Raw genomic sequence first — 15,269 nt, 5'->3', positions numbered from 1 at the left:
CTACAGCAAATCACCAGGTGGGGCAGAGGGAGCACAGGAACAAACAGGATGCTTAGTCATCTGACCAGAAACTGTCCTCAAGATGAGCCCCAGGGACAAGGGCAGACCCGGACCCTACAGTTTTGTTTGGAATTGGATGGCTCTATAGATTAAGTTGCAAAGGCCTGATACCTGGAGAGTAGAGTCTCCCTAAACATAAATATGCAGTGTTTTATATTTTATAAAATAATGCAGATTGAAAAAGCCAGGAAGAAAAATCCACTAAGTAGAATTCTACTATAATCTCTGCTTCAATTCCTGTCTTTAGATTCCTACTTCCTTCCAAGATAGATTGTAAGCTATGAGCTAAAATAACCCTTCCCTCCACATGTTCCTTTTGGTAATGGCATTTGTCACAGCAACAGATATGAGTTGGGATAAACAGTTTCCATTTAGAATGTTCCCGCTGTATTTGTCAGATACATTGAAGGTACATTAGAATATTAGCAATTTAGCAAAGCAAAAAATATCAGCTCTGGTTAGTCACCTGTGACTCTGTTGATCTTCAAGGATCATGCCATGCACAAGGCCAAGTTGATTAGGGTGGTGGGTTCTGCTATTTGGAGCCGTGGAGACTTTTAGGCACAGGCCATTGCCCTAGGCAATGTCTACCTCATGACCCAGTGAAGGCTGGGATATTGGATGGTGTCTATGGCTCCGATTGTCACTGAGGGCTACACAGTTGCCTGAGGTCTGGTTAGCCACCTGGGTCCATGCTGTCACTAGGGCAGTGCTGATCTTGATGTACTGTGCTGTCACCAGGGCCATGGTGGTGTTGGCCCCAAACGGCTACCAATGGCCATGTTCTCCTTAATCATTAACCTGAGTTGTGGTTTAAAACAACTCCTAGGCATAACTCATAGTCCTAGCTATGAAACATATTTTGTATATATTCATCAAAGTTCTGCATAAGCTTACATCATTATCAATTAGATGGCACAGCTTAGGGAGAACATCATCTTCATAACAATCTACAGGTAAAAATGACCAGTGGAATGGGATGTTTCCATGAGACAAAAACATCATCTTACAGGTAGTGAGGAATCTCCCTACACCCAATTTATCCATGCCAGGTATTTGAGAAGGATTGCAACAGCAAACATGTAAAGGACAAAGAAGAAGCAAGATACATTCCAGGGTCTTTGATCTCTGGGGCCTTGCCTAACCAAGATTTATCCATCAGAGGGTAGCCTCCTGGTGGACTGACACTTTAAACCTCAATCTCTACCCTGCTGTCCTTCTGGCATGGCCATTGGCATGCCATCCGGTTCAAAACTAAATTACACAGATGTGGATTATTACTTAAAAATGTCCAGATTAGTTTGGCTTATTTCTAGCCAGCTTTCTTTAACTTAAATTTTGCCATCTACCTTTTGCCTCTGGGCTTTTTCCTTTTCTTACTTCTGTGTATTTTACTTTCACTCACCCTCTGTGAGTCCCCATGTTGGGTGACTGGCCCCTAGTTTCCTCCTCTGCTCGTTCTCTTAATTCCTCCTTCTCTTGCTCTTTTTCCCCTTCCATCTATTGTCTCTGACTGCCAGCCCTGCTTATCCCTTCTCTGTCTAGCTATCAACTTTTCAACTCTTTATTAGATCAATCTCAGGTGATTGAGACAGCAAAGTAACACATCTTCACAGAGTTAAACAAGTGAAACAAAAAATGCAACACAATTTTCATCATTAAAGCAAATGCTCCACAGCATGAACAAATGTAACACACCTTGAAATAATGTTCTAAAATGAGAGAAAAATGCAGTAGGAAAAGATGATCCCACCTTTTACCATAAGCATGCACCTCACCTAACTAGTTGGGAAGCAAACTAGACCTGACCCTTGGGTAGGGAACAGAGGTGAATCAACCATGAAAGCATGAGTGCAGGAGATCCATTGCTCACCCTTGTCTACCATTCAGTGGCAAAGGTGAGAGAATGATGCCCTCCCTATTCCACCCATCACTACCTGTGGCAAGTGAGAGATCTGGTCCCTGGGTACTGATCATGAGAGAATCAGCCCTGCCCCTCCAGCTATAGCCGACAGAAAACTGAACCCTGTACCCGACCTGGACAAAACAATCAAGTTGACTCCATTGTCAGGGATGCAGGTGTGCCATCCCTGAGGGCATGAAATCAGGAGAGCTGATACACTGCCACCCCTTCATATGGCCCCTCCCTCAGCAATCAGAAGAAAGAGCACCCAACCTTGCCTGGGCAAAATGGTAGAGCTGGCTCTGTCAGTATGAGTGAGGGAACCTGAATCTGAGGACCCAAGAACAGGAGAACTTGTCTCACTCCTTGTTGAAAGCTGCATCAGATGAGCTAGCTGAGGCTATACTGAAGGGCTTGTCTGGGTAGTGAAAATGAGGGAAAGCTAGCAAACTGTCCAACCCACCTACCAACCAGGCCCAATACCAAGACTATGTGTTGACCCATCTGTCAGATTCCACCCACATTGAAGGCCATCAGTCAGGTTCCCACATTGGAGCTACATCTGTTGGGGTCCAGACTAGATGGGTTCATGCATTCCAGGGTAGGCTTGTGTGGATTAGTAGTGGTAGGCAGAAAGAACAGAGACACAGAAGAAAAAGATAGATACGTCTTCCATGATACATACTGATTTACCATAATGCAAATATCAGAGCAGAGAATTTTATCTTTGCTCTGAAAGAGGTTGATCCCCATTGCTTTGAGACTATCCTGGTGGACTGTTGCAAGATGGTGAACTACAAACAGTAATTCATGTCACTAGCTTTTTCCTGATAATATCCTTTGACCATCATTTGTTCATTGAACTCTGTCCTCAAATTGGGGGCAAGAGTGACCACAAGGTTTTTAGAAATCCATGTACTTGTTTTTAAGGATTGTGACAACATGCACAAAAACTGCAGGACCTGACACCAGATGAAATTCCTAAATGGAGAGGGAAGGCCATGAAGTTCCAACCTAACTGAGGACTTCTTAGTAACTGATAATTGCTGGTAGAAGAAGAATCAGTTTTCCCTTAGTGTCCCTAGTAGTTCAACCATGGTCTAGTAGATAGCACACATCAGATAAATGGTCCTTCTAATATTCTCTCTCTCTCTCTCTCTCTCTCTCTCTCTGGAGTGTGGGGTTGAGACAAAGTTTCTCTGTAGCTTTCGGAGCTTGTCCTGGAACTAGATCTTGTAAACCAGGCTGGTCTCGAACTCACCAAGATCTATCTGCCTGCCTCTGCCTCCTGAGTGATGGTATTAGAGGCGTGCACCACCACCGCCATGCTCCCTTCTAATACTCTTATTATTTGTGTCTTTCTATTTTTACCATTTATAGTTTACAATTGATAGTTGTCTGATGTGAGAGGGTCTTCTGTTTGAGTTGATTTCATTGGTTAATAAAGAAACTACCTGGCCCATTTGATTGGCCATCCCTTAGGTGGGTGGGGTAGACAGAACAGAATGCTGGGAAGGGAAGTTAATAAATCGCCATGCCTCTGCTCTCTGGGTTAAACGCAATGAAGCTCTGGCCCAAGATGGATGTACGCTAGAATCTTCCTGGTAAGGCACCACTTCATGTACATAGATTATTAGATATGGGTTAATCAAGATGTGAGTAAGAGGCTGGAACTAATGGGACAGGCAGTTGTTTAAATGAATACAACATGTATGTTTGTTATTTTGAGGCATAAGCTAGCCAGGCGGCCCGGAGCTGGGCGGCAGGAACGCAGCCGGCAGCTCCTTACTACAGTTGTCCAGGGTTTATGGGATAAACTTGTAGAATACTTGTCATTATGAAGTTTTCTGAGGGACAATCAGAAATTCTTGCAACTTACTGAGATAAATAAATACTAGATAGATAAATAAAATAAAAGAGGGATGATAGGAGTGCATATGGTGGGAGCTTACAATTAATAAATGGGACCTCCTGAAACTGAAAATCTTCTTTAAAGCAAAGGACACGGTCAACAAGACAAAATGACAGCCTACAGAATGGGAAAAGATTTTTACTAACCTCGTATCAGACAGAGGTCTGATGTCCAAAATATACAAGGAACTCAAGAAATTTGTCATCGAAAGAACAAATAATCTAATAAAAAATGGAGTACAGATCTAAACAGAGAACACTCAACAGAGGAATCTAAAATGGCTGAAAGACACTTAAGGAAATGTTCAACATCCTTAGTCATCAGGGAAATGCAAATCAAAACAACTCTGAGATTCCATCTTACACCTGTAAGAATGGCCAAGATAAAAAACACTGATGACAACTTATGCTGGAGAGGTTGTGGGGAAAAGGAACACTCCTATGTTGCTGGTGGGAATGCAAGCAGGTACAGCCCTTTTGTATGTCAGTGTGGAGATTTCTCAGAAAATAAGGAAACAATCTTCCTCAAGACCCAGTAATACCACTTTTGGGTATATATCCAAAGGATGTTCAATCATGCCACAAGGACATGTGCTCAACTATGTTCATAGTAGCATTTATTGTAATAGCCAGAACCCAGAAACAACCTAAATGCCCCTCAATCAAAGAAAGGATAAAAAATGTGGTACATTTACCCAATGGAGAACTACACAGCAGAAAAAAAATGACATCTTGAATTTTGCAGGAAAATAGATGGAGCTACAAAACATTATTTTGAGTAAGGTAATTCAGACACAGAAAGGCAATTATCACATGTACTCACTTATAAGTGGTTTTTAAACATAAAGCAAAGAAAACCAGCCTACAAATCACAATTCCAGAGAACTTAGACAACAATGAGGACACTAAGAGAGACTTACATAGATCTAATCTACATGGGAAGTAGAAAAAGACAAGATCTCCTGAGTAAATTGGGAGCATGGGGACCTTGGAGGAGGGTTAAAGGGGAGGGGAGAGGCAGGGAGGGGAGCAGAGAAAAATGTAGAGCTCAGTAAAAAATCAATAAAAATGAAGCTTGTGTCTTTCTCCTTGAGTTGCACATTGGTTTTTCAATGAACACAAAGTATATAAGTTAACATAAATATGACATGCATCTGATAGACTGTCTGAATTTGGTACAGAGTTTTTTTTACAGTGTGGTCAGGGTTCATTAAAACCAAAGGACTGATGGTCGGAAAACATGTAGAAATTAGGTCAAAGATGTTATTTAGCCACTTACTTGAAATAGTAAAGGCAGAGATATAAGCATAAATGATGGAGGAGAGAGTATAGAAAGATACAAAGGTGCACACCAGGACCAGGATGTTCTGAGTAGCTCTGGTCTCAGGGGAGGGTCTGGAGGAGAGCCTTGCCTTGTGGATGTGTTGCATCTGTGTCCTGTGCCTGTGTAGGATGCAAATCATGGTGCTACTAGACCAGAGCATGAGCCCTGAGAATAAAATTTCAGGTAAAAATACCAGCGCTATATACAATGAATTTGTAATTCCATCCTGAATCCCTGCAGAACAGTACCCAGAATCTTTTATCCATGTGAGGTTTTTGGAATTCCATTTTCTGTGGTTGTACAGAGGGAAAATTAAGTTTACACACATGTATAGGATCCAACAAAGGAAAATAGAGATACCAATGTAGCGGGTGGCTTTTGTTTTAAGCTTCTTGCAGCTGGAGTTCATAGAGCTCATCTTAATAGCCTGAAAGACACTGAGTATGCAGGTTGCTGCAATGGACACTCCCCTGGCCACTCTGTAAATATACAGGATGGATATACATCCAAACTCATGAAGGAAATGCTTTACTCCAAATGCTGTTATGGTCTGTGGGATTCCTTTGGAAAGCATGATAAGGGAATTGGCTACAGTTAGGTGCTGAACTATAACATCTGTAGTCTTGAACTGAAATCCAGTAACACACAGGGAAACATAATGATAAAGAAGAGAAAAATTGGCTAAAATTCCAGCTACAGTTTGTACTGTAAATAGGGTTCCTGCTAAAGCATCAAGGGCCATTGTGTCATGGGAATGTCTTCACAATTTATTTTTCCTGAGATAAAATAACCACTGACAATGTATAACACTATGATTTACATTTCTTTGTGTGGTTCTTTGGATTTCTGGAGGTTTCAAGAGTCAAAAGATAATCAAATTTATCAACCAACCTTGAGACTGTGTTGTCCTAGGTGAAGCAATGAAAAGAATGACAAGGAATCACAGTACATCTGTTCCTGGATATCTTCAAAGTTCTGGATTTAAGCATCCTTGTAAATAAACAAAGGTTGTGGCTGATCAAGTGTCTTCTATAAAAAGGCACAGTGCTTGAATCTGTGTCCAGACACTCCCTGTGCCACTGGGAGAGTGGGGAAATAAGAAAGGGGAACAGAGTGTAGAAATGACTAACATTTGTTTATGTGACTTATGAAATTGTCAAGCAATGGAAAAGTAAAAATGATCAAAATAAAATTTTCTGTTCTATCTGAAAGCTATTTCTCTCCAGCTTTAACACAGGCAGGCCATTTTGTTAAAAAAAAAAATCAGGTTTCAGGAATGGTTATCTCATATACTTGTGTCTTTCTTTGTTATTTTTCCAAAACTTCTCTGCCCATTAATCAGAACTACTTAAAGGATTGAAAATTATACAAAGATTTCTCAAATATACCCAGATTATATCAAAACCAATGCATTACTTAATGGATTTAGAAATTCTTTAATAATCTTCCATTTTGAAAGTATTTACATCATTTACAGTGAGCTATTATTTCCCTTACAATTTTGTTACTTCTATTATTTATTTTAGTTTGTCTTTCTCATCCCTTGACTGTTATGTGTCTGCCTCATCATCTTGGTAAAAGTTTCAGCGATGAGTAGGTACACAAATAGACTGTTTGTAATGTGTTCCTTGTGTGTTTTTGTTTATTAAAGAATTTCAAGTAATGGACAACCTGTATTTACTGTTTATTGCCCATTAAAAACTAGGGAATTCTGGAAGAACAGTAATCGTGGCAGAGGTTTGCATAAAGTACCATCAGTAAGTTTACAGAGAAAACACACAATGAAAAGTGAAAAATGATGCTGGAGAGATGACTCAGAGGTTAAGAGCACTGACTGTTCTTCTAGAGGTCCTGAGTTCAATTCCCAGCAACCATGTGGTGGCTCACAATCATCTAAAATCGGATCTGATGCCCTATTCTGGCCTGCAGGCATACAGGCAGGAAGAATACTGTTTACATAATAAATGAATTTTAAAGAGAAAGGAAGGAAGGAAGGAAGAAAAAAAGAAGGAAGGAAGGAAGGAAGGAAGGAAGGAAGGAAGGAAGAAAGAAAGAAGGAAAGAAGGGAAGAAAGGAAGGAAGGAAGGAAGAAAGAAAGAAAGAAAAAAGAAAGAAGAAAGAAAGAAAGAAAGAAAGAAAGAAAGAAAGAAAGAAAGTGGAAAATGATCAGAGACACTCCCACGAACAAGGTCATTCTAAGGACTCTCAGACTCAGAAATGTATTGTGGGAATCACTGAAAACTATGGATGTGTTGACTTGTGGGTTTTAATGGACCAGTATGAATCACCCACTGAGATTTTGATCCCCAAAGCAAATATTAAGAGTATCAACAACAATCATGGCCATGAGTGGTGGGACTTTCTTTTGAAGCTCAACATGAAAAGTCCACAAAGTTTTTTTTTTTTTGTAAATTTTCTCACTTTGTCAATCACATGTAAAAGAAAAATGAAAATTAGCAAGTCTGAGTCTAGCTTATGAAGTTAGATGTTCCTGGACTCCCTTCACATCTCTCTTCCTTCCTCTACTTCCTTAATTCCCCCATTACATGTTTCTAACCCTGTCTCTCTCTTTCCTCCCTCTCCCTCTCCCTCTCCCTCTCCCTCTCCCTCTACCTCTCCCTCTCTCTCTCTCTCTCTCTCTCTCTCTCTCTCTCTTCCACCTTCTCCTTCCCTGTCTTCTTCCCCCTGCCTTTACCTTCTCCTTCTTCCCTCTGCCTCTCCCTGCCCCACCCCATGGAGCTGGCCAGGCTTATAACAACAAACTGGGGGAGACTATCAAGAAAGTGATCTTTGAGCTAGAGCTACACACCATTGTGAGCTGTTATGTGGGTGCTGGGAATTTAACCCTGCTCCTCTGCAAGAGTAGGAAGTGTTCTTAACTATGACCCTTCACTCTAGCCTCCCCAGTCTTCCCTATATAGTCACCATGATAATTTAAGAGTCAAGCTTATAACAACCTTGAAATTTTTTGTTCTGTTTTATGTTAAAATGTCTGAGTATTAAAACGTCTGAGTAGCAGAGTGGCTTTATAATCCTCAGACATGTGAAAGTTTAGCTTGATTATATTAAAAAGTCATTATCAATTAAATAAACTATGAGTCCCAATAAGATTGTCATAATGTCTTATGATATTCATTTTCTTTACTCAGATACCTCATGTCTTTTATTTATAAAACACTTTTTAAAGATTTATTTTTTTATTTATTATGTACACAGTATTCTGCCTCCATTTATGTCTGCAGGCCAGTTGAAGGCACCAGGTCTCATTAGGGATGGTTGTAAGCCACCATGTGGGGCCTGGAAATTGAATTCAGGACCTCTGGAAGAGTAGCTAGTATTCTTTACAACTGAGCCATTTCTCCAGCCACAGCTACCTCATGTCTTAGAATTCATTTCTTTGTTCATGATTTTTGTAGTTGGTTTGTTCTTTTCTAAAGATATTGTTTGCTATAGTGAAAACTTAAGGCTCACTTCCCTTATAAACTACCCTAAAATTAAATTGAAAATGCTTACCTGACTCAGTCTTGATACTAGGTTAATAGCATCCATGTGATGGTCTCCACAATCCATTTGGATATATGGGAAGAACACAGCAAGGGAAGATAAAGACTGGTAACTCTGTGATCTCACCTCCCTACAGAATGGTAATTGTCACTTCATGTCCATTTTAGTGCAATTGACTATGCAAGCCTGGGGAGCCAGCAGTATCACTAATTAATTTTCTCCCAGTTGGTGATTTATAAGAATCATAAATAATTAGTAGCCATCTAATGAAACTTTCTGTGTCACCCTCTTTCTCCCCAACTCTTCCAACTTCCTGGGAATTGTAGTTCTACTCTCAAGTTCTATTAGATTAACTCTTTTACATAAAATGTAATTAACACTATTTGTTCCTCACTTTTCTATTTCTCTTATATTGATGGAATATAATGACCACCTGTTCTAGCCATATGACTATAAATCACAGGTGGGTGGTAATTTTTACTTTTATTTTTATTTTGTTTCACACATAAGTAAAGTATATACTGATTAAATTCCCATTAATTACCCTCTTTTATTCATTTCTTTTCCTCTGTACCTCTTCATTATCCTAATTTACTAGTGGCTAACTTGTTGAAAATGTCAGCCCTTTTTCTAGTAGCCATCCACAGCAATTAGATTCTTAGGAAGTTATGTGGCCTGTGGCATAGTTATCCTCCATCTATGATAGAATGTTGGAGGGTCCAATTTTTTACAGGAATTCATGACTGCAGAATGTCAGGATTTTCCTCGCCATGTTGTACCACTTCCATATTCTACTTTCTGAAATTATTTATACATTTCTTTCTGTGAGGTACTTAGAACCTTGGAGGAGATAAGAGATGTCCTATTTAGGGGTGAGCATTCATGTGTCATTTGTTCTCAGGACTTTGACCAGAAATCAATCTATGTTATCTATCAGCCTCTGTAAAATGAATTTTCTCGTTTCCATGCTGAGAGTAATAGTAGTCTACAGGCATTAGTATATAATTTAGAAAGACACTTGAGAATACACCATTTTTTGGAATTATACTTTTTTTCTTGTTTTTAGTTTTGTTTTGTTTCTTCTTTCTTTAAGGGCCAATGAGTGTTTCCTGTAATTTTTCTACTACAAGGACCCTGTCTGTTCACAAGTTCATGAACATCTCTCTTAATTCCACTCGAGAACATTGTCAAGAGTGTTACAGTAACAGCACTAGGTAGTGCAGCTCTTTGTAGTCCTGGGAAAGTCTAGTACTGACTAGTGGGGATAATGCTAGGTCAATGTACCATCTAGATTCTCTGTGTCCTATGGTTTAAGTATATGCTATCCTCAGCAACAGTGTCTTCCCATCAAGTTTTTGGAAAAAGAAAAATAATGTAATTCCTTTGGTTTGTTTTTGAGATGTTTGTTCTTTTCATTTATTTTGGTTTTATTTCAAGATACTCTTGGGTCTTTGGAGCCACTAGTTAATACAATTTGTGATGACTTTTATTAAGGGTAAACAAAATTTGATATTTTGCTGGAGCTGACTGAACCAATAAATCACTTTTAATATTTGATTATTTTAACAATATTAAGTCTTCCAAGAAATCCATGCTTCTTTTCATTTAACTATCTCCTCTAAATTTTTTCACAATATTTGCTATGTTGAATTTTCACATTGTTTTATTCCTTGTTGCATAAGTTTTTTTCTTAATACTATGACAGAATATGTAGAAATAAGCTTTATTTGGAAAATAACCAAGGCTAGCTAAAAATTAAAACAATTATATTTTTATTTATTATAAGGGGGAAAACTCACAAACAGGAATGAGAAGTCCAAGCTCAGCTGTGCTGCAAGGGAACCACAAAGACAGAGAGCACCTGGGTCATGTACCATTTTCTCCAGGTCCCAGAAAGCCACATCCTAACTTGGTCCCACCTCTTAAATTTAATTGGTTGACAACAATTCCCCACCAAGAATAACTAATAAAAGGCATAAAGTGAGATAGTATTTATTTTATCTCATGGTTTGAGAAGAAACAATCCTTCATGATGGGAAGAGCTAGTGTGATGCAGCACCATGGGAGTAAGAGGCTGTCATGGTGACTCCTCATGTCTTTGTGCCTTGGTGAAAGAAGATACATGGAGAATATTGGAAATAAGAGTGGGCTTTGAAATTCAAGGCTTGAGCCCATCAATCCTGTACCTTTGGATTCTCAAACATTTTAAAACAGCACTATCATCTGGGAATCAAAATTTCAAGCACAGGAGCCTGGGCAGAACATTTCACATTCTTATGGTAATCACTTGATGAGATGTATTCCTTTATGACTTACCCTTTAAATAATAATCTGTGGATAACAGTGCTTAGTTAAGTTACTTTCACCAGTTTCAATTGGTGCACAGAAAGATTACTTTTTTTTAGCCTGATACTTCATTGGGTCTGAGTACTAATAACTAGTACTAGTAATAACTTTGAGTACAGTCTTTAGGAATTACAATATTGAAGATAATATTTAATGTAAAAAGAACCTTGCAATGTTTTGGATATTTTGTGACTTATATCTTAAAATACCTAGAAATGATATAACTCCTTCTCTCATCATTCCCATCTCTATAGAGGTAACCTTAACTACTGTTCTTGAATATCAACGATTGATCTGGCTTCTTCCAGCTGAATTCAAGATGATGGATATGGCAGGTTTGGGATATCCATCCAGAGTACTGATCTAAAAGATCCCCAAGGTTAGATATAAGGCAGAAAGGAAGTTCTTCACTGATGCCTAGAAAGTAATAGAGAAGTAAAGGCAAGAGTCATCCTCCTAGAAATGTATATTAGTCAGGGTTCTCTAGAATAACAGAACTTATAGAATGAATACATATGTGTGTGTGTGTATTTGATATATATTTGTAAGATTTATTACAAGTACTTACAAGCTGTCTTCCAACTAATCCAAAATTAGTGGCCTATGAAGGGATGTAGTGAGGGGCTGTGGGCTGCGTTCCTGCCACCCAGCTCCTGGCAGCCTGGCTTCTGCACAGCTAGCTTAAAACTCGAAATAATTACACAGAAATTTTATTCTTTTAAACACTGCCTAACCCATTAATTTCAGCCTCTTACTCACATCTTGACTAACCCATATCTAATAATCTGTGTAACACCACAAATGGTGTCTTACCGGGAAAGATTCAGCATGTCTGACCTGGTGGCTGGCTTCATTGCATCTCTCTCACTTAGGAGAGGTGTGGCAATTGTCTGAGCCATCTACCTCACTTTTTTTTCCTGTTCTGTCTACTTTACCTATCTAAATCTTGCCCTATCAAAAAGCCAAGGCAGTTTGTTTATTAGCCAATGAGAATCCTCCATCAAAGGGAAGGTACAAAAATCCAATAGTTGCTCAGTCTACGAGACTTGATGCCATAGCAGGTCTTGGTCTTCAGTCTTTAGCAGAATCCCAAAGTAGGCTCTAATGCCAGTGAAGCAAGACTACTCCCTGGGTAAAAGCAAGCAAGCAAGGAGCAAAAATGTCCTTCTTCCATGTCCTTATATGCTTCCAACAAAACTTGTGTCAAAGATAAAATATGGGTTTTTCCCTGATTGGGTTGGAGGTGTGTATTCCTACTTCAAATATCCAGAGTAGAGGTGGATTTTCCCACTTCAAATAAATCACCATCCCTCACAAGTATGCCACTCCAATTTTGGGTTTTAGTTGATTCCAGATGGCTCATTTGACAACCAAGAATAGACACCAATGGTCCATCCCTGTCAGCTTGGCACACAATCATATTGCCCTATGTCATGGATAAATTCCAGTACATAATAATACACAAACATGGTAGAACTCCCATACATAGTCACAATCTCATTATAAATATAAAATAGGTGCAATGTACCATGGGTAATATTCTTTCAGTATCTCAAACTTATATGATAGCAATTGACATTGCTTAAATTATGGCTACATCACACAGTAAATAAATTGAGGAAAGAAACCACAAATATCTCTACAAATGCATTCTTAACAAAATATGACAGAAACACTCTTGTCAATTATAATCCTCGATACTGAATCTGGTCACATGTCCCTAGAGCTGCTGTTTAGTAATTACCTTCCTCTGCCAACCATTCTGTATTATCTTCACCCTAGTAAAACACCTTAATAGTTCTTGACTCTTTTTCTAGAGGAGTGAACCACACTTTCATACCTGACAGGTTTCAGTCCAGTGTTGTTATTCCAGGATTAGGCTATTTTACTTTCCCATTGACATTAATAACAGGACACAGTAGCACCAAGAGACACCCTATGGGATATCTGCACTACAGACAAATCTTTACTTCTATCATGGAGAAGCAATTCACCCTGCCCCATGATAATCTGGCTCATTCACCCCTCTGCATATATTTAGGCCTTTCTTAGCCTGTTGGTTCAATGACATGAGAAGATTAAAGTGGCCAGAGAATTGTCCCATAATGAGGTTTAGTACTGGTTTCTGCTGTTTACAGATATTAGACTCAGCAGCAGCCAAAGACAGGTCATCATTGATGAGTAGAAATCAATGTTGTGGAGCCCATGGATAACCTCCATCTCTGCCCCCAAGGTCACTTTGTGCATGGACCCATAGGGCAATGACAAGAATAGCTGGGGAAAGAAGATGACTGTCCACAAAACATGTCATCCTATTCTCTCAGTTAATGAACACCCAATCAGCAGAAGACTTCATTTGATGAACATGTACATGGGATGTAGACATATTCCAATCCTTTACTGATTTGGAGAGATCTATCCGCATCTTTCCCCCAGATGTCTTTTTCACCAATTTTCCAATCATGTTCTTTCTAAGTCCCAGACCATCCAGCAAATGCAGCAAATGAATCAGTGAACAATTGCACATGTAGCCATTTTCCTTCTAAATAAAATGTATGAACAATGTGTACTTCCTAAAGTTCTGCCTGCTCTGAAGATTTCCCATTGCTGGTGTCTTTCAGACCTCTCTTTTTTTTGTGAGGAGTTTTTTCTTTTTTATTTTTTTTCCCATTTTTTTATTAAAAATTTCCATCTCTTAGAAAGGCTTCATAATGCTGCAGCTGTCCACTGGATGGTGCCTGCATATCATTCAGAACAATCCATATACCACAACATAATTTTTTTTTCCTCAGCCAACTGAACACATGCAACACCCCATAAAGTTATAGGTTCCTTTTGGTGGGCAGAAGATGGTCCTATAACAGGAGTAGAAGCCATAGGCAATTGGACAACTTCTACATGTAACTTGCCTTGAGGGCCTGATTGGGCAATATCACATATATGCCACTTCCATTTGATAATAGATTGATACTGTGCACATCTTAATCTTTGATGTGGTGGGTCAAATAACATCCAACAAATGACAAGCATCTCAGGTCATGTGGTTAGTTGGTGGCCCACTATCAAACATTCAATTTTCACTAAGGCCCAATAGCAGGTCCAGGGCAGTTTTTTAAAGTGAGAATAATTTTCTGTAGATTATGGTAGAGCCTTTCTCCAAAATCTCAGATGTCTCTTCTGTGATTCATCTCTAGGGGTCTGTCAGAGGCTCCAAACAGCATTCCTGTCTGCCACTGACACCTCAAGTGCTATTGGTTCTGCTGAATCATATGGTACATGTGGTAGAGCAGCCTGCATAGCAGCCTGGAAATATTGAAGAGTCTTCTCCTGTTATAGGCCCCACACAAAGTTAATGGCTGAGTTACTTGGTCAATGGGCTGGAGGAAGATACACAAGTAAGGATATTTGAGAACTTTTCTTCTTGTAAAAAGTAAAACAAAATGTTTTGTATACTTCTTATCTATTTGGTGCCTGGAAACATTATGAATGAATAACCAGTATGAAAAAAGTGGATATGAATCATGGCAAATAGAGAGATAGTATGTATTCTAACAGCAGGCTCAGGAAGTTCTGTAGTGAGAGCAGTGGGCTGCGTTCCCGCTGCCCTGCTCCTGGCCACTGGCTAGCTTATTGCCTGGAAATAACAATACACAAACTGTATTCATTTAAACACTGCCTGGCCCATTAGTTTCAGCCTCTTACTCACATCTTGACTAACCCATATCGAATAATCTGTGTAACACCACAAAGTGGTGTCTTACCGGGAAAGATTCAGCATGTCTGACCTGGTGGCTGGCTTCATGGCGACTGGCTCAGAGAGGAGAGGCATTGTGACTGTCTGAGCCATCTACCTCACTTCCTTCTTCCTGTTCTGTCTACTCCACCCACCTAAGGGCTGGCCTATTAAATGGGCCAAGGCAATTTCTTTATTAACGAATGAAATCAACACAAACAGAAGACTCTCCCACATCAGTAATCTACTTGTCTGTTCTAATTTAACAAACTACTAATATTCTGTATTACCCTTCACCTTGGTGTCAACTAACATAAGATCATAGCCCTGGAATAATAGATTTTTATGATTAGAGCTCTTAAAAATCCTTCTCAAGTTTCAAGGAAAGATACCACAATAAGCAAAAGGAACTAAAATGTGAAGGTTAAAAATATCTACTCACAACAGGATCTGTTTATACATGTTTCTTTATTCTTCTTTTCTTCTTA

At 39.2% G+C, this 15,269-nt stretch overlaps 1 protein-coding gene across 1 annotated transcript; it reads right to left on the bottom strand.

Moving 5' to 3' along the window:
- Positions 1 to 636: 636 nt before the first annotated feature.
- LOC119821741 (vomeronasal type-1 receptor 4-like) lies at positions 637 to 5,940 on the bottom strand. Its single transcript, XM_042055572.1, has 3 exons — positions 5,154 to 5,940; positions 2,657 to 2,757; positions 637 to 828 (listed from the first exon to the last, which is right to left on the bottom strand). Exons 1-3 carry the CDS (start codon positions 5,938 to 5,940, stop codon positions 637 to 639), a joined length of 1,080 nt encoding a protein of 359 aa, XP_041911506.1.
- Between the last annotated feature and the right edge of the window lie 9,329 nt (positions 5,941 to 15,269).

Source organism: Arvicola amphibius, chromosome 8 (genome assembly GCF_903992535.2).
Source record: "Arvicola amphibius chromosome 8, mArvAmp1.2, whole genome shotgun sequence".
Lineage (NCBI taxonomy): Eukaryota > Metazoa > Chordata > Mammalia > Rodentia > Cricetidae > Arvicola > Arvicola amphibius.
This window is presented reverse-complemented; position numbering and strand designations above follow the sequence as displayed.